Raw genomic sequence first — 19502 nt, 5'->3', positions numbered from 1 at the left:
TCGTTCGATGGCCGGGTCACGTGCGCAGTTCAGCCAATGAGGGCGAACCGCTCATGTGATGTCATGGGCACGCCTCCGACACGCCAATAGGCCACAAACCATCTCCTCGGCAGGCGCGCGGGAAGTCACGCGCTCCAGGGCGAGCGCACCTAGCATGGCCTCGGCCTAACACTGCGTTATAGAGCTTTGAAGTTCCCCGTTAGCACTTAACGGCACTTTAACTGAAGTTAGCGCGTCATTAAGTCAATAACAGAGCTCTGTGTATCTGAGTTAGGATAAGTACAGCAACAGTGACATGAAGAAGAGACTTTTGAGGTTTGGGAGGTTCTGAACAGTATAATGTTGTCTGTGAAGACTTCTCATGTTGGTCCATGAAAGGATATTTTTTAAATGAATAGATACTGTAACAGCACATCGCGGACCAAAAATAATGAATGATTCGGACCCAAATTCATTGAAATCATTCCCGTTTCTTTGGAATTAGGAAGTTTACATCCAAAGTCCCACAGTGGGTGTACAGCTCCTCCTTGTGTTTACCCAGGGTACTGCACCTGCAGATAACATGCAGCGTTTTGGGAAGGCGGAGATCCAAAGTGGGCAGACAGTTTGCAGAGAGCAGGATAAGGGTGTAGGGAGCAGATACCTCTCTCCCTGGAAGAAGGTCCCATCCTACCAAGACAGAGCCTTCTCCTTCCCCTCGGAGGATGCCCAAACCCAGACAGCACCTGACACAATAGAAGCTGCATTTTCATCTGAAGAATTTGAGTTTATTTCCCTTGTTACAGGTAAGTTTTTTTTTTTTCTTCAGATGTTACATTTTTGGGGTTTCACAAAAAAAATTAAGTTTTAGTACGGTCTCTTCATCAAGGGTGCCTTGCAAAACTTTTACATAAAACAGCACCAGATTTATTTAGAGGGAAAAGTCCAGTTGCTTTGACGTGATAAATCTTTTGCTGTTTTTTTGTTGTTGCACCAGTCAAGTTTTGATAGCACAGACCCTTTATATCCAGGTATAAGCGTTCCCTATGCCAATGACAGGTCTTCATAGTGACGTGTTTAATGTTTTGAGGTCTTTTTAAGTACACAAAGTCAGCACCAAAGGATAAAAAGGGAAAGAAAATACATGTCTGATAAATGTGCTCCTGAGACGATGATGAATGTGCCAGCGATTCGTGTGTTTCTCTTAATAAAGTAACTTAGTTGTGGTTAAAAACTCCATCAATCTGCTCAAACGTGTTTATACATCAAAGACAATACAGATAGCTGTCCCTGTAAGGTCTTCCCACTCGCCACTTAGACTGTAAGCTCTTCGGGGCAGGGACTCATTTTCCTAATGTTAGTTTTATATCTCAAGCGCTTCTTCCCAGTATGTGTTATACTATTATGTCACGTGTAGTACTGCTGTGACACGCTAAGTACATGGATGGCGCTACATACATATAGGACACAGAAAAATGTCTCAACATCCACACCGTGACTGGTTCCTACAGACGCCCTGCAGGTCTTGTCCCAAGTGTGACACTGGGGTGTCAGGGACAGGAAGAGGTTTGGGGGTCTGGGCAGTGGGGAGTCTTGTTGCCCCAGACTCCCCTGCAGACTGTGCTGCTATTGCTAGAGGGGCCGTGTTACTGGCTGCGGTTATAGTGCCGGAGACGACGACATGACGTCGCCTGAAAACAAAAGCATTGGCGCCGTCGCAAGCTTTTATAGTAAGCGTGACGGAGCAACGGCGGCGACCAAAAATTTGGAAGCCGATGAAATGTGATTTTTCAGAGGCTGTCGCCACATGTGACAGCCTCTGAACCAATCAATGGCCAGGTCACCAGCGACGTCGCCGAAAGTTAAATTATAACTTTCGCGGGTGGCGACGGCGACGGGTTACGTCATCCGTCGCGTCGCCATCACGCGCACTATAAGCACGGCCTTAGGCTCACACGGTGTGAGATGCAATGGGGGGAGGTCAAGATATCTGAGATTAGAGAGATTTTAACCCAAAAATGTATGATATGAAACCTTTTCCTTTGGTCCCAGAAGCATTTGAGATGAGTAATCTATGTACCGCATTGTATGAAGGGCAGAGTATCTAAGATCAGAGGAGGGAGGGAATGTGGAACTACAAGACACAAAAAGCGGTGTGTGTCTGTGTGTGTGCCCGATAGTGTATGTGTGTGTATCTGTGTGCATAAATGTGTGTGCTTGTATGTGTGCATGTACATGTGTGTAACTGTATGCATAAATCTGTGTGTGTGTGTGTGTGTGTGTGTGTGTGTGTGTGTGTGTGTGTGTGTGTGTGTGTGTGTGTGTGTGTGTGTGTGTGTGTGTGTGTATGTGAGCTTGAGTGTGCGTGCATGAACATGTATCTATATGTATCTGTGTGAATAAATATGTGTGTGTGCGGGTGTTTGTGTGGTTGCTTATGTGTGTATGTAATATACTGACAGACAGAGGGTGCTACTCTCCGGTGTGGGATAGTAACAAATTGTAAGAAGCCTGAAATGTTTGGGAACAAATAGCCTTAAACCTGTCACTGCCGGTGAGTGTAGCAATGCTGTCACAGCGTATTATCAGAATATATACACATCTCTGATTGTATTGTGATATTACATGAAGTGTACTGTATGTGCAGCACATGTGGGGATGTTACCCACAAAGTGTATCAGAAATATAATGTATCCATCTAACTAGACTTATAGAAATAAAGATAAACCGAGCACAATATTATTGCCCAAGAAACCCCTCAAAGCTGAATATAAAGAAGAAAAGAAAGAAGTTCACCGAGGTCAGATCTTCTGCACGTTATTCTGCTTGTTTCAGGGGTTACACATTGTTACATTTTTAAATCTTGAACAGAAATAATTTGTCAGAAGTTTGTTTTTTTACCAGCTTCTTGCTCATTTTACATACAGTATGTAATACTTGATTTTGGCCTTATGTGACATGTTTTCGTTTGGACAGTCATCTGTAACAGACACAGTCACCTCATCACCTGTCATAGACACGGTCACCACACCTGTCACGGTAACTTCACCTGTCACAGACACAGCCACTTGTTACACTGTCACCTGTCACCGACTCTGACCCCTGTCACAAATCATACGGTCACGTGTCACAGACACTGTCACAGACAGGTCACCTCACCTTTCACAGACACTGACACCTGTCACAAATACATAGTCACGTGTTATAGACACTGTCACAGACACGTCCCCTCACCTGTCACAGACTGACACCTGTCACAAATACATGGTCACGTGTTAAAGACACTGTCACAGACACGTCACCTCACCTGTCACAGACTGACACATGTCTCAAATACGTGGTCATGTGTTACAGACACGGTCACAGACACGTCACCTCACCTGTCACAGACTGACACATCACAAATACGTGGTCATGTGTTACAGACACGGTCACAGACACGTCACCTCACCTGTCACAGACTGACACGTCACAAATACGTGGTCACATGTTATAGACACTGCCACAGACACGTCCCCTCACATGTCACAGACTGACACACGTCACAAATACGTGGTCACGTGTTACAGACACTGTCACAGACACACACGTCACAAATACGTGGTAACGTTTTACAGACACTGTCACATACATGTCACCTCAACTGTCACAGACTGACACGTCACAAATACATGGTCACGTGTTATAGACACTGTCACAGACACGTCACCTCACCTGTCACAGACTGACACATGTCACAAATATGTGGTCACATGTTATAGACACTGTCACAGACACGTCACGTCACCTGTCACAGACTGACACATGTCACAAATATGTGGTCACGTGTTACAGACACTGTCACAGACACGGTCACCTTTTATAGACACTGACCCCTGTCATAGACTGACCCCTGTCATAGATTGACACATGTCACAGACACGGTCACCTCACCTGTCACAGACTGACCCCTGTCACAGACAGATAGTGTAATCATCTTGTTGTGTTTTCTCTGCCTGCCGATGAGAGTAAATGTATACGGTACCAGTTCAGTTCTAAGTCTGAGAGATGTCTCAGAATGTGTGGTGTGTGTCTGACTTTTTGTGTGTCTCACGTTGTGTAGTATGTGTCTCACTGGTGTGTGTCTCTCTCCAGGGTTATCATGGCGCGGCTCCTCGTGCTGTGCTCACTGCTCTGCGCTCTGATTGGTTCCCTCTCAGCTCAGGATGTTGATGTCACATCAAGTTTAACAAGCTCTCCGTGCTCAGGTAACACGCCCACATGTACAAAAGGAGTCACAGACACACAACATGCAAACAACACTAGTGACCAGGGGCTGGTCTCTGTCTGCAGTTACTATGGTGGAAGTCTCTGTGCTCCGGCCTGGGAGACTGCTAGGGAACTTCTCTCCACCCCAACTACCCAGAACCCCACATAAATAACACACATGTAACGACAAGACAAGGCCTGGAGGTGCAAGGCTGCGGCTTTTTATACCCCTGCCAGAGCGCTCGCTCAAAGGATGAAAGGTCAAAGGTCCTTGAACAGATGACCCGTGACACCCAAGCCGAGCCCACATGACCCGGCCCATTGACGCGGGCTCCCGGAACTCGCGTTTAAATGAGCCCCGCCCACGCGCCACTCCCAGCCCCTCTGGCACACTTACCCCCCAGCTGCCGCCGCGACAGAGGCAACAAACGTCTCAACACTTCGACCCCCCGTAGGGATAACAAAAAAACACAGACCTACCTCCCCTCCTTCAGTCCTTAGTCTCATATTTCTGATTTGCGATTTTTGTTTTTTGTTTTAAATAAACTTCAAACTGTAATAACCACATCATTACCAATATACGCACAAAGGGAGAGGTCGGCGGGAATTGCTGGCCGGGGGCGGACTGACCACGTGTCCTGCCAGCCGAACTACATAGCCTCCCTCCCCTCCTTTCCCCCCCATTGACCGTGCGACACCCGCGTCACCTGAAGGTGGGAGGAGGGGCAGGGAGAGAGGCCAGGGAGCCGACGCGGAGGTGAGGGGAGCCTGGCCTACCGGTCATGAAGGCCCTTAGCTTAGGGCTCAATGGCAGCTTCCCATGTGTCCCCTCATAGCTAGTGTAACTTTACATATTTGTATGTACAAGGCTACATTGTGTGTCCTCACATCCCCTCTCCATGTATGACCTTTAGACAGACACATTGCGTGTTCTCATATATCCCCTCTCCCCACATGTGACACATTGCCCACTCTCTGTACATGGATATGTTGTGTATTGTGCATGTTTTCATATGTACTCTCGCCAAATATGACCTCCTGCCCTCTCTCATGGACACATTACGTGTGGTCTCCCTGCAGACAAGATCAAGTGTCCGATCAATGTGTACTTCATCATTGACACGTCCGAGAGCATCATTCTGCAGACAGCCCCGATCCAGAGCTTGCTGGACCACATGAAGCGCTTCATCCCGGCCTTCCTGGGGAAGTTGGAGGACGCTGCCTATCTGGACCAGGTGTTGCTGAGCTGGCAGTATGGCGGTCTGCACTATTCAGACGTGGTCCAGATATACAGCCCGCTCACCACCAACAAGAATGACTACATCTCGAAAATGCGTGCCATTCAGTACATCGGACGCGGTACCTTCACCGACTGCGCTATCTCCAACATGACCGCGCAGATCCAGAGCCAGGGGGACGGCGCCATCAACTTTGCGGTGGTAATCACAGATGGACATGTGACGGGCAGCCCCTGCGGGGGGATGAAGATGCAGGCGGAGCGGGCGCGGGATGCCGGCATCAAGCTGTTCTCCGTGGCTGCCAGTCGTGACGTGTATGAGTCCGGACTCCGGGAGATCGCCAACCTGCCGCACGAGCTGTTCCGGAACGCGTACGCGGTGACTAACGCGGACGATCAGACTGAGATAAACGAGAAGACCATCGATAAAATCATCCAAGTCATGGTAAAGAGATTGGCGCATTGGGACATAACATGTGACACACACATGGGAGGATCCACTAGTGTTACATGGGGACAGAACACGCGGCATGCACATGTGAATATCTAGTGTCATGGGATAGAACGTGTGACATAGAAAAGGATCTTCTAGTGTTGCACTGGAAAGTAACATGTAACAAGCGCACAGGAGCATTGACTAGTGCCACATGGGAATAGAACACGACACATACAATAAAGGATTGTTTGCTGTTACACGGAAACAGAACATGAGAGGATCTGTTAGTGGCAAACATGAAACAGAATATGTGAAGCGCACATGGAAGTATCTGCTAATGTCACACACGGACAGAACATTTGCCTCACAGGGGGTTCTTTCAGTGTCTCACACACATACAGGGGGATCTGTCAGTGTCACACGCACAGGGTGTCCTGTCATTGTCACAGACCCAGCGGGATCTATCATTGTCACATATCCAGTGGGATCTAACATTGTCACAGACCCAGTGGGACCTGTCAGTTTAACAGACAGGGGGATCTGTCAGTGTCAGACACACAGTGGGACCTGTCAGTGTCACACACACAGGGGGATCTTTAAGTGTCACACACAAAGGGGGATCTTTCAGTGTCACACACAGGGATCTGTCAATGTCACACACAGGAGGATCTGTCAGTGTCACACACACACACACACACACACACACACACACACACACACACACACGGATCTGCCAGTGTCTAACGCACATACAGGGGGATCTGTCAGGGTCACACACACACTGGGGGTCTGTCATGGCACAAACACACAGGGTTATCTGTCATTGTCACGCACACTGATAACCGATTAATTGATAATTGATATTGAGGAATATAACTGGATTTTTGTGTCTTCCTGACAGAAACACGAAGCTTACGGAGAGGTGAGTATATCCAGCATCTGATACAATGTGTGCACGACACAGGGGTAAACACAGTGAGCAATGGGATGCACCAGTGGTAGCCATTTGTGTTGTAATCCTCTATTATTTACAATTGTTTATGGGTGGGGAGCGAGTGGGCACATAACAGCCCCGAGCAGAGAGAGCAGAGGTGCAGATAAATATTACTCAGAAGAGACGGGAGGAGCCAGAGAATGGAAGTAAAAGGCAGAGGAGTGTGTGCAGGGGATGTGCAGCCAGGAGGAGTGTGTGCAGGGCATGTGCAGCCAGGAGGAGTGTGTGCAGGGCATGTGCAGCCAGGAGGAGTGTGTGCAGGGGATGTGCAGCCAGGAGGAGTGTGTGCAGGGCATGTGCAGCCAGGAGGAGTGTGTGCAGGGGATGTGCAGCCAGGAGGAGTGTGTGCAGGGCATGTGCAGCCAGGAGGAGTGTGTGCAGGGGATGTGCAGCCAGGAGGAGTGTGTGCAGGGGATGTGCAGCCAGGAGGAGTGTGTGCAGGGCATGTGCAGCCAGGAGGAGTGTGTGCAGGGAATGTGCAGCCAGGAGGAGTGTGTGCAGGGGATGTGCAGCCAGGAGGAGTGTGTGCAGGGGACGTGCAGCTAGGAGGAGTATGTGCAGGGCATGTGCAGCCAGGAGGAGTGTGTGCAGGGGATGTGCAGCCAGGAGGAGTGTGTGCAGGGCATGTGCAGCCAGGAGGAGTGTGCAGGGGATGTGCAGCCAGGAGGAGTGTGTGCAGGGGATGTGCAGCCAGGAGGAGTGTGTGCAGGGGATGTGCAGCCAGGAGGAGTGTGTGCAGGAGACGTGCAGCCAGGAGGAGTGTGTGCAGGGCATGTGCAGCCAGGAGGAGTGTGTGCAGGGGATGTGCAGCCAGGAGGAGTGTGTGCAGGGGATGTGCAGCCAGGAGGAGTGTGTGCAGGGGAAGTGCAGCCAGGAGGAGTGTGTGCAGGGCATGTGCAGCCAGGAGGAGTGTGTGCAGGGGAAGTGCAGCCAGGAGGAGTGTGTGCAGGGCATGTGCAGCCAGGAGGAGTGTGTGCAAGGGATGTGCAGCCAGGAGGAGTGTGTGCAGGGGAAGTGCAGCCAGGAGGAGTGTGTGCAGGGCATGTGCAGCCAGGAGGAGTGTGTGCAAGGGATGTGCAGCCAGGAGGAGTGTGTGCAGGGCATGTGCAGCCAGGAGGAGTGTGTGCAGGGGATGTGCAGCCAGGAGGAGTGTGTGCAGGGCATGTGCAGCCAGGAGGAGTGTGTGCAGGGCATGTGCAGCCAGGAGGAGTGTGTGCAGGGCATGTGCAGCCAGGAGGAGTGTGTGCAGGAGACGTTCAGCCAGGAGGAGTGTGTGCAGGGCATGTGCAGCCAGGAGGAATGTGTGCAGGGCACGTGCAGCCAGGAGGAGTGTGTGCAGGGGATGTGCAGCCAGGAGGAGTGTGTGCAGGGGATGTGCAGCCAGGAGGAGTGTGTGCAGGAGACGTGCAGCCAGGAGGAGTGTGTGCAGGGGATGTGCAGTCAGGAGGAGTGTGTGCAGGAGACGTGCAGCCAGGAGGAGTGTGTGCAGGGGATGTGCAGCCAGGAGGTGTGTGTGCAGGGGATGTGCAGCCAGGAGGAGTGTGTGCAGGGGATGTGCAGCCAGGAGGAGTGTGTGCAGGGCATGTGCAGCCAGGAGGAGTGTGTGCAGGGGATGTGCAGCCAGGAGGAGTGTGTGCAGGGGATGTGCAGCCAGGAGGAGTGTGTGCAGGGCATGTGCAGCCAGGAGGAGTGTGTGCAGGGGATGTGCAGCCAGGAGGAGTGTGTGCAGGGGAAGTGCAGCCAGGAGGAGTGTGTGCAGGGCATGTGAAGCCAGGAGGAGTGTGTGCAGGGCATTTGCAGCCAGGAGGAGTGTGTGCAGGGATGTGCAGCCAGGAGGAGTGTGTGCAGGGGATGTGCAGCCAGGAGGGGTGTGTGCAGGGCATGTGCAGCCAGGAGGAGTGTGCAGGAGACGTTCAGCCAGGAGGAGTGTGTGCAGGGCATGTGCAGCCAGGAGGAGTGTGTGCAGGAGACGTGCAGCCAGGAGGAGTGTGTGCAGGGGATGTGCAGCCAGGAGGAGTGTGTGCAGGAGACGTGCAGCCAGGAGGAGTGTGTGCAGGGGATGTGCAGCCAGGAGGTGTGTGTGCAGGGGATGTGCAGCCAGGAGGAGTGTGTGCAGGGGATGTGCAGCCAGGAGGAGTGTGTGCAGGGCATGTGCAGCCAGGAGGAGTGTGTGCAGGGGATGTGCAGCCAGGAGGAGTGTGTGCAGGGGATGTGCAGCCAGGAGGAGTGTGTGCAGGGCATGTGCAGCCAGGAGGAGTGTGTGCAGGGGATGTGCAGCCAGGAGGAGTGTGTGCAGGGGAAGTGCAGCCAGGAGGAGTGTGTGCAGGGCATGTGAAGCCAGGAGGAGTGTGTGCAGGGCATTTGCAGCCAGGAGGAGTGTGTGCAGGGGATGTGCAGCCAGGAGGAGTGTGTGCAGGGGATGTGCAGCCAGGAGGGGTGTGTGCAGGGCATGTGCAGCCAGGAGGAGTGTGTGCAGGAGACGTTCAGCCAGGAGGAGTGTGTGCAGGGCATGTGCAGCCAGGAGGAATGTGTGCAGGGCACGTGCAGCCAGGAGGAGTGTGTGCAGGGGATGTGCAGCCAGGAGGAGTGTGTGCAGGAGACGTGCAGCCAGGAGGAGTGTGTGCAGGGCATGTGCAGCCAGGAGGTGTGTGTGCAGGGGATGTGCAGCCAGGAGGAGTGTGTGCAGGGGATGTGCAGCCAGGAGGAGTGTGTGCAGGAGACGTGCAGCCAGGAGGAGTGTGTGCAGGGGATGTGCAGCCAGGAGGTGTGTGTGCAGGGGATGTGCAGCCAGGAGGAGTGTGTGCAGGGGATGTGCAGCCAGGAGGAGTGTGTGCAGGGCATGTGCAGCCAGGAGGAGTGTGTGCAGGGGATGTGCAGCCAGGAGGAGTGTGTGCAGGGGATGTGCAGCCAGGAGGAGTGTGTGCAGGGCATGTGCAGCCAGGAGGAGTGTGTGCAGGGGATGTGCAGCCAGGAGGAGTGTGTGCAGGGGATGTGCAGCCAGGAGGAGTGTGTGCAGGGGATGTGCAGCCAGGAGGAGTGTGTGCAGGGGAAGTGCAGCCAGGAGGAGTGTGTGCAGGGCATGTGAAGCCAGGAGGAGTGTGTGCAGGGCATTTGCAGCCAGGAGGAGTGTGTGCAGGGGATGTGCAGCCAGGAGGAGTGTGTGCAGGGGATGTGCAGCCAGCAGGGGTCACGTGATCCTTATCTATCTGCCTGTACCAATACACATGTCACGTGATCCTTATCTATATGTTCTAATACATGTCACATGATCTTTATCTATCTGTATATACAAATACATGTGTCACATGATCCTTATCTATCTGTATGTACAAATACATGGGTCACATGATCCTTATATATCTGCATGTACCATACACATGTCCCATGCTCCTTATCTATCTGTATATACACATACATGTGTCACGTGATCCTTATCTATGTATGTACCAATACACATCGCATGATCCTTATCTATCTGTATGTACCAATACACATCACATGATCCTTATCTATCTGCATGTATCAATATAAAGAGAATGGCAGCACACACTGAAAAAAAAAGCCTCAGCAGAGGCAGGTGTGGTGCACGGTAAAGGGTTAATAGTTAACGTCTGTGAGGATCCCTAGAGATCCAAATTACTGGCACAGCACAGGAGATAATCACAAAAAGTGGTTTATTGGGTCCAAAATGGACACACATGCCCGACGTTTCGGTCCCCAGGGGGACCTTCTTCAGGGGTAACATGCCTGCTGGGTGGGAGCCACACGTTTAAATACCCCAAAGGAAGTATGGATTCACAGTGAACAGGAAAAGGGTGGGGAAAGTGTTGCTAAGCAACAACCAGGGAGGGGCTATGTACATACACAAGGTAAGAGTAGACAGGTATAGGGAGAGGACTGAGCACAGGCAGATGCAGCATATAGAACTGGACAGGTGAATAACATCCTAAGCATACAATGTTAACGGTGGGAGACCTGCAAATAGGATCAATGACTTCCCAAAATAAAGATAGATACATTAAATGGTTAGTCTGTTAATATATGTGTGGATATAATCTGTATGTATCAATATACGTCACATGCGCCTTACCTATATGTTTGTATGGATACACGTCACCTGTTCCCTATTTATCTATATGAATCAATACCAGGGTTCCCACCTCTCCAGGGTTGACCCGGAGACTCCAGGTTTCGGGCACTTACCTCTTGGCTACGGGTTTAGCCTGTCAATCTCTGGGTGTGTCGTGGTGCGACGGCGTCTCCGGCATTCTCCTGCAATTCCCCCTCCAACTGCAGTGAACATGGCTACGCTGCGTCAAATGATGCCGTGTTGCCATGACAACGGGACGTGACGTCACGTGACGTTGCGCAGCCATGTTCACTGCAGTTGGAGGGGGAGGTTCAGCAGGACGCCGGGAGGCGCCCCCACACCACGTAAGGGAATTTTGACCTTTTCTCCGGGTTGGCCTTCAGTAGAGGTGGCATCCCTGATCCATACACGTCACCTGCTCCAATGTATCTATGTATAAATGTGTGTGCTTCTTCCAGTGCTACAAGCTGAGCTGTCTGGAGATTGGCGGTCCCCCGGGTCTGTCCGGACAGAGAGGACAAAAGGTACGAGTTGGGGGGGATGGGATCCTACAGTGTCAGTTATGGCACCGCTGGCGATAAATGTGTATGTAGCCGCAAACGTCCCACTACGCTGCTCAATGCCAGAGAACCAGGTCAAAACCAAAAGGGGTCACAATTAAAATGACCCCGATGTATCGAGGTGACATTAAACTCTGAGCCCCCTCTCCGTTATTTTTCATCTGTTCTCTGTGTATGAAACTTCTATAAAATCTAGTGTAGACCCCCCCCCCCCTCGAGGAACACCCAGATTAGTTTGTGTTTTCTTCTTGCGTCAGCGTCACATCACCTCACCCCACACGCATGTTCCAATGCCGTCATACTCAGTGCTGTACAAAGCCAAAGAGGCGCTGATACAATGTAAGATGGAGACTTAAATGGGAAGCCGTTTAAATACAGTGGATACCATGTAACGTGCTCTAAATGAAGTGCCATGTTAATAGACATTATGTACCACTGTGTAGCGTTTCCTGTGCTGCGTCTGCGCTAACCATAGCAGGTCCTGTTGTTTCACCTTCACTGTGTCACATCCCAGTGTCTGTGGATCAGCTCCTCAGTCTGTTTGTCTTTTTTCAGGGTGCAAAGGGTAACGTGGGCGACTCTGGAACCTTGGGACAGAAAGGACGGCAGGTGAGGGTCCTACGAGTGACCATCACGTGGATTCAGTGTCCTGGTGACATTACAAGAATCATGTCTTGGCAATTCCCCTTTCTCATCCTTCTCAGTCACTCTCCTGTCTCTTTTTTAGGGGGACCCAGGAATTGAAGGACCCATTGGGTACCCTGGTTCCAAGGTAAGTTCCATCCCACACATTCTCTCGGCCAATCAGATCCATCAGCTCAGCGCAGGAGGTGTGACCTAATGTTTCTCTGTCTTGTGTTTTAGGGTGTTCCAGGGCTAAAAGGGGAAAAGGTAAATGAAGTCCTATCATCAGCCACAAGTGACATACCCTGACCACCCTCAAATTACATCCCCTCATCAACCCCAAGTGATGTCCCCTCATCACCTACAAGGGACTTCCCGTTCTCACCAACAAGTGACATCACCCACAAGTGACGTCCCAGCTTCACCGACAAGTGACATCCTGTCATCATTCAAGTGACGTCCCCTCATCCCCTACAAGTGACTTCCCATGCTCACCCACAAGTGATGTCCCCTTATATGTCCTTCATGACCCTACCCCTGTAACCTCTCTCCTCTTGTATCTCGCAGGGAGATTACGGCGCGGACGGCAGGAAGGTAAGACACGTTCCTTGCTCGCGCACACTGTGTTACGAGTGCATGTGATGTGCAGATCGATAATGATTCATTCTGTGTCTGTCAGGGAGCAGCTGGACTTGCTGGAAGGAACGGAACAGATGGACAGAAGGTGAAGAGACATCTCCTCCTGTGTCACACACACGTCCATATACACACATTCCCATATACACGAACATATATACACACACGTACTTGCATCTCTACGTATATATAAACACACATAAATTCCCACAGATATCTGTATACACACACATCTATATACACTGACATAAACACACATACAGGCATTCCCCGTATTAACGTACGCAATGGGTCCAGAGCATGTATGTAAAGCGAACATGTACTTAAAGTGAAGCACTGCCTTTTTTCACTTGGGGAGAGGTAGGGAGCCGGTATTGCTGTTCAGGACGTGCCGGTGTCTACTCACAGGCGCATGCGCGAGCTGGCGTTTTCCAATTGGGCGAGGGGAATCAGCACGTCACACAACTACGGCGCTATTGTAAATATTTCCGTACTCGCGAGTGTCCGTAGTGAAGGTCCGTATAGCGGGCTATGCCTGTATATCTATATACACTGACATAAACACATATATCTATATACACTGACATAAACACTCATATACTGTACACTGACACACATATACACTTGATATGTGCACACACATATATATGCCGACATACAGTATACTGTACACACACAAATACACTGATGTATAACAGAAATACATACTCATACTGATATATACACAAACCCACAAATATGCGCTGACATACATACACACATTGACTAACACAGCAGTGCGCATAACTGGGGGGCTGGGGGCGTGAGATTTTTTTGGGGGGGGGCACGGGCGGTTGCAGAGCTCCCACGCTATTCCCTGAGGCATTTAAATTAAATACCGGGGGACAGCGCAAGGCCTCTGCCACCTTAACTTACCGAGATTCAGACGGCTTCAGGACACGTGACCATGGCAACGCGGCATCAAATGACACTGCGGGGTCATGTGACATCACTGTTGCCATGGTAACGTGACATCAAATTATGCGCGGGTCACGTGACATCACACAACCGCCGCGCGAGGTAAGGGGGGGGGGCGCAACAACGGAGAGCAGGCTGGGGGGGGCGCAGCAAAAAACGTTTGTGCACCCCTGCACTAACATATATACTGACATACAGTGTATACACACACACACTTATATTCACACATATATACCCTGGTATACACGTATATAGTGTATATACACATATATACCCTGGCATACACACGTGTATATACACATATGTACTGTATACACACACACCTCTCCTAATAATCACTTTACGCTCTCTCTATTTCCCAGGGAAAATTAGGCCGCATTGGAGCTCCCGGCTGCAAGGGAGACCCCGGAGATAAGGTGAGGAATAACCCAGGCAGGTGTGCCCACAGTGACAGGGAAATGTGTGAGTAAGGGGTAGATGTGGCAACGGGGGCGGGTGTTGTTTTAGAAGGAGGGGTGGTTTGTATTAGCAGGAGGAGGAGTTGTGTTATCAAGGGGGGCAATTGTGTTAGCATGGTGATGGTTTAGCAGCGGTGGCAGTTGTGGGATGGGTAGTTGTGGTAGCAGGGGGTAGTTGTGTCAGCAGGGGGTAGTTGTGTCAGCAGGGGGTAGTTGTGCCAGCAGTGGGTAGTTGTGTCAGCAGGGGGTAGTTGTGTCAGCAGGGGGTAGTTGTGCCAGCAGTGGGTAGTTGTGCCAGCAGGGGGTAGTTATGCCAGCAGGGGGTAGTTGTGTTAGCAGAATCAGGGGGGTAGTTGTATTAGCATGAGGTAGTTACGTTATCAGGGGATAGCTATATTCGCATGGGGTACATTTTGTGTTTCTTCATGTTTCAGGGTCCTGATGGTTACCCAGGAGGCGCTGGAGACAGAGGGAGGACGGAGATCGCGGTGTAAAGGTGTGCAAGAGTGTGCATGTGTCTATACGTGTGTGTGTGTGTGTGTGTGTGTGTGTGTGTGTATGTGTGTGTGTTTGGCTGTGTGGACAATAATAGAGTGTATGTGCCTGTGTTGTAAACAGGATTACCCACAATCCAGCAGGCATCTTCCAGATGTTGATTGTGACAAAATATAAATCCAGATAATCAGTGAAATGAGAGTATATGTCACAGTGATGGGACACGGTGTGTGCAGTCCGTGCAGCATTGCACCTTCGGATCCCAGCTTCAGCTCAGAGTGATGGTATATTTCCCCACTCCACAAATATGTATTCCTGATAAAAATGTCCATCCCTACATCCCCACCTCTCAGGCCACTTGCTGGGGTTCCAGTCACAGGGTCACCCTGCAGCTGAGGTGCACACAGTCAGTCACATGTTCACCCTCACAGCTCAGGTGGCAGATGAACCCTAAATTTAGCATAGGTTGAACTTGATGGACAGAAGTCTTTTTTCAACCTCATCTACTATGTAACTATGTAACCCAGTATCCGTATCTCTTGTGTATCCAGTATGTACACGAGTGTGTTACTCTATGTATATGCTCGTGTGTTATGTTAGATATGTGTACACGTGTTTGTTTAGACTATGTATATGCATGTGTGTGTTTTATTGGTATATGTACACGTGTTATGTATTATCAATCACATGTTCTGTGTTTTTTCAGGGTGATGGCGGGCGGGCGGAAGTAGCGGACCCCCAGGGCCTTTCGGGGGAAAGGGAGACAAGGTAACACTGGAGGTGTCTGTGTGTACATGAATGGGGGTCCTTGTGTACATGTGAGAGGGTCTGTGTATACATAGGAGGTACATGGTCTAAGGGTACATGAGAGAGGAACTGTGTGTACATCAGGGGAGATCTCTGTGTATATGAGGGGGACTGTGTTTTCATGAGGGGTGTATGTATATATATTGCCCAGATATGTGTATACATCAGGGGGATATGTCTATACGTGAGAGGGGTCTGTGTGTACACAAAATGGGGTCTGTAAATATGAGGAGGAGTTTGTGTATACATGAGGGAGGTCTGTATATAGATGAGGAGCGTCAGTCTGTACATGGGGGTTATCTGTGTATACATGAGGGGTTCGGTGTGTGTGTGTATGAGGGGGGTCTGTGTTTATATGAGGGGATCTGTGTGTATATGAGGGGATCTGTGTGTATATGAGGGATCTGTGTGTATATGTGGGGATCTGTGTGTATATGTGGGGATCTGTGTGTATATGAGGGGATCTGTGTGTATATGAGGGGGATCTGTGTGTATATGAGGGGATCTGTGTGTACATGAGATGGGGTCAGTGTGTACAATGAGGAGGAGTTTGTGTATACATGTGGGAGGTCTGTATATAGATGAGGGGGTCCATGTGTGCGTGAAGGGGTCTGTGTATACATGAGATGGGGGTCAGTATGTATATGAGTGGGCTCTGTGTACAGAATGTACATGGGGAGTCTCCCTATACGTGAGGGGGGTCTGTGTATACATGAGATGGGGGTCAGTATGTATATGAGGGGGCTCTGTGTACAGAATGTACATGGGGAGTCTCCCTATACGTGAGGGGGGTCTGTATGTATATGAGGGGGTACAAAAAGGGAACAGTAAAGTCCAAAATCAGTGCTGCAGAGCCTATGTGAAAAAGTATTCGCTAATATGTATGTATATCTTTATTTATATAGCGCATTATTGTACATACAGTAGCGCTTCACAGCAGTAATACATGTAACAATCATATAGATAACAAATAATATAAATAACACATAATGGGAATAAGTGCTTCAGACATAAAAGTAACATTAAGGAAGAGGAGTCCCTGCTCCGAAGAGCTTACAGTCTAATTGGTAGGTAGGGAGAACGTACAGAGACAGTAGGAGGCAGTTCTGTTAGTGCGTCTGCAGGGGGCCAAGCTTTATGTATGTGGTGTAAAACTACCACTCATAGAGGTACTCATATCTCATATGCTTCCTTAAGCAGGTGTGTTTTGAGTTGGGCTTAAAGGTGGATAGAGAGGGTGCTAGTCGGGTACTAAGGGGAAGGGCATTCCAGAGGTGTGGGGCAGTCAGTGAGAAGGGTTTAAGGCGGGACTGCCACCCCCACTCCCGCGCCCCCCCCCCCCGCGAGCCCGCTGTCACCCTCCCCGCGAGCCCGCTGTCACCCTCCCCCGCGAGCCCGCTGTCACCCTCCCCTGAGAGCCCACTGTCACTCGCTCTCCCCCTCGCATTGTAGCAGCGCGCTCTAGCATTGAGGCACTTCCTGCCTGCTGCTTGCTAGAGCGTGCACTCCTGCCTGCTCTGCCGCCGCCGCCTCCTCCACCGCAAACCAAGGTAAGGAAGGGAAGGAAGGGAAGTGCAGGGGGAGCGAGATGATGCGATTTTAAGTGCAGGGGGGGGCGTGATTTGAAGTGCAGGGGAGGATGATTTGAGGTGCAGAGGAGGGTGATTGGAGGTGCATGGGGGGGTGATTGGAGGTGCAGGGGGGGTAATTGGAGGTGCAGGGGGGGTCATTGGAGGTGCATGGGGGGGTCATTGGAGGTGCAGGGGGGTCATTGGAGGTGCAGGGGGGGTCATTGGAGGTGCATGGGGGGGTCATTGGAGGTGGAGGGGGGTGATTGGAGGTGAAGGTGGGGGTGATTGGAGGTCTAGGGGGGGCATTGGAGGTGCAGGGGGGTGATTTGAAGTGCAGGGGGGTGAATTGAAGTGCAGGGGGGTGATTTGAAGTGCAGAGGAGGTGATTGGAGGTGCAGGGGGTGATTGGAGGTGCAGGGGGGGGTGATTGGAGGTGCAGGGGGGGGTGATTGGAGGTGCAGGGGGGGTGATTGGAGGTGAATGGGAGGGTCATTGGATGTGTAGGGGGTGATTGGGGGTGCAGGGGGTGTCATTGGAGGTGCAAGGGGGGAGAATGATGTGAGGTGCAGGGGGGAGAATGATGTGAGGTGCACGGGGGAGAATGATGTGAGGTGCAGGAGTTGAGAAGGATGTGAGGTGCAGGGGGATGGGATGTGTGTGGTGTGCAGGGGGTATTGTGTGTTTTATGTGGAGGGGGAGTATTATGTGTGTGGGTGAGGGGGAGAGATGGGGGTATGAGAGATAGATGGGGAGTATCGCAAAGTTTGATAGTGAGGGGTTCTGGGGGAGATATGAGGATGATGATGAGAGGTGCTGGGGGAGATATGAGGATGATGATGATTTTACCCGTGCGGCCCAAATTTTTTTTCCTTTGAGCAGTTCGGCCCTTCTCGCTTTACGAGTTGTGCAGGCCTGGGGTAGAGAGAAGACATCCTTGAGAAGAACGCAAGAGTCCACTTTGATAAAGTGCCTTTTGCACGAAACGCGTCAGAGGCTTTGTGTCCCGTCTACTCCTCAATGCTGCAGTTTCATTCAATTTATTTTTTAAACCATTTTTTGCTATCTTAGCCCATTCCTGCAGTGCACTGCATTCCCGCATTCCTGCAGTGCACTGCATTCCCGCATTCCTGCAGTGCACTGCATTCCCGCATTCCCGCATTCCTGCAGTGCACTGCATTCCCGCATTCCTGCAGTGCATTCCCGCTCACCTGGGTGGATTCTTTTTTACAATGTATATGAGGGGGCTCTGTGTACAGAATATACATGGGAGTCAACCTATACATGTGGGGGGTCTGTGTGTGCATAAGAGGGGGTTTGTGTATACATGAGGAAGGGTCTGGATGCAAAATGGTTATCCTTATACATTAATATTACGAGCGTAAGAGACAGCGTATCCTGAGATTAGACACACGGATGTCTCTATCCTCCTCTCCACCTCCCACTCTCTCTATTTCTCCCTCTCTACCCTCTCTCCCCTCCCTCTCTACCCTCTCTCCTCTCCCCTCTCTCCCCTCTTCTAATATTGCTATTTCTCTCTCTCTTCATCTTCCTCTCTCCCCTTCTCCCTTTCTCCCTTTCCACTTCTCTCTACATCTCCCCTCTCTCCCCTCTTATAATTTTTTCCTCTCTCTTTCTCTCTCTTTCCTTCTCTCTCCTCTCAGGGGCCACAGGAAACATTGGAGCTCCAGGTTCTCCGGGGGTCAAAGGTGGCAAAGGCGGCCCAGGGACACTGGGACCAAAAGGAGAACCGGTAAGAACCGCGGCACAGAGAGAGACTCTGCCTAATTCTGGCTGTCTTTCGCTGTTTGTCTGATGCTCATGGTCCTCATGTTTCCCTGTCTCAACCCCCCCCCCTCCTCTCTCTCCTCCCTTCTCTACCCCCCCCCCCCCTCCACTCTCTCCTCCCTTCTCTCCCCCCCCCTCCCATCTGCCTCTCCTCTCACACTGTCTCTATGCTCCCAGGGACGCAGGGGGGACCCCCGGCAATAAGTGACCTGCAGGAGGTGATGGCACTAAAGGAGAGAAGGTACGTGACAAAGTGACCAAAAGCTCAGCATGTGTTGTGTTGTATTTTGTGCTATGTTGTGTTATGCTGTGTTACATTGTGTTGTCCGCAGGGAGATCCCGGCTCAGAGGGTTCACGGGGGCTCGCCGGAGAAGCTGGAATTAAAGGAGGAAAGGTGAATACAGTAATGACATCTAGAATACTCAGTGACACCACGTTGCACACAAGACACTGACTCTCAGCGACACACATACACACACACACACACACATACACACACACACACATAAATGGGCTATATGTAATGTACTGGTATATAGATAAGATGGTGATTGGGTTACACCAGGTATCTAGTATACAAATTGCCCCCCCCCCCCCATGCTCTTTCCCTCTAACCCCCCCATT

The 19502-nt window shown here is 50.9% G+C and overlaps 1 protein-coding gene across 1 annotated transcript in view; it reads left to right on the top strand.

Annotated features, from left to right (window-relative positions):
• The first annotated feature begins 585 nt into the window (after positions 1–585).
• Positions 586–19502, top strand: part of COL6A2 (collagen type VI alpha 2 chain) — a 37308-nt gene continuing 18391 nt past the window's right edge. Inside the window, 20 exon segments of the mRNA XM_075607397.1 lie at positions 586–785; positions 4114–4226; positions 5308–5909; positions 6802–6822; positions 11443–11508; positions 12100–12153; positions 12272–12316; positions 12409–12435; positions 12736–12762; positions 12848–12892; positions 14124–14177; positions 14654–14693; positions 14696–14715; positions 15421–15433; positions 15436–15482; position 15540; positions 18754–18842; positions 19055–19069; positions 19071–19118; positions 19210–19272. Coding sequence (XP_075463512.1) covers positions 4121–4226; positions 5308–5909; positions 6802–6822; positions 11443–11508; positions 12100–12153; positions 12272–12316; positions 12409–12435; positions 12736–12762; positions 12848–12892; positions 14124–14177; positions 14654–14693; positions 14696–14715; positions 15421–15433; positions 15436–15482; position 15540; positions 18754–18842; positions 19055–19069; positions 19071–19118; positions 19210–19272 — 1383 coding nt within the window. The 5' untranslated portion in view covers positions 586–785; positions 4114–4120.

The sequence above is a fragment of the Ascaphus truei genome, chromosome 7, assembly GCF_040206685.1.
Source record: "Ascaphus truei isolate aAscTru1 chromosome 7, aAscTru1.hap1, whole genome shotgun sequence".
Classification (NCBI taxonomy): Eukaryota; Metazoa; Chordata; class Amphibia; order Anura; family Ascaphidae; genus Ascaphus; species Ascaphus truei.
Note: the sequence above shows the minus strand (reverse complement) of the source record. Positions and strands in the feature narration are given on the sequence as shown.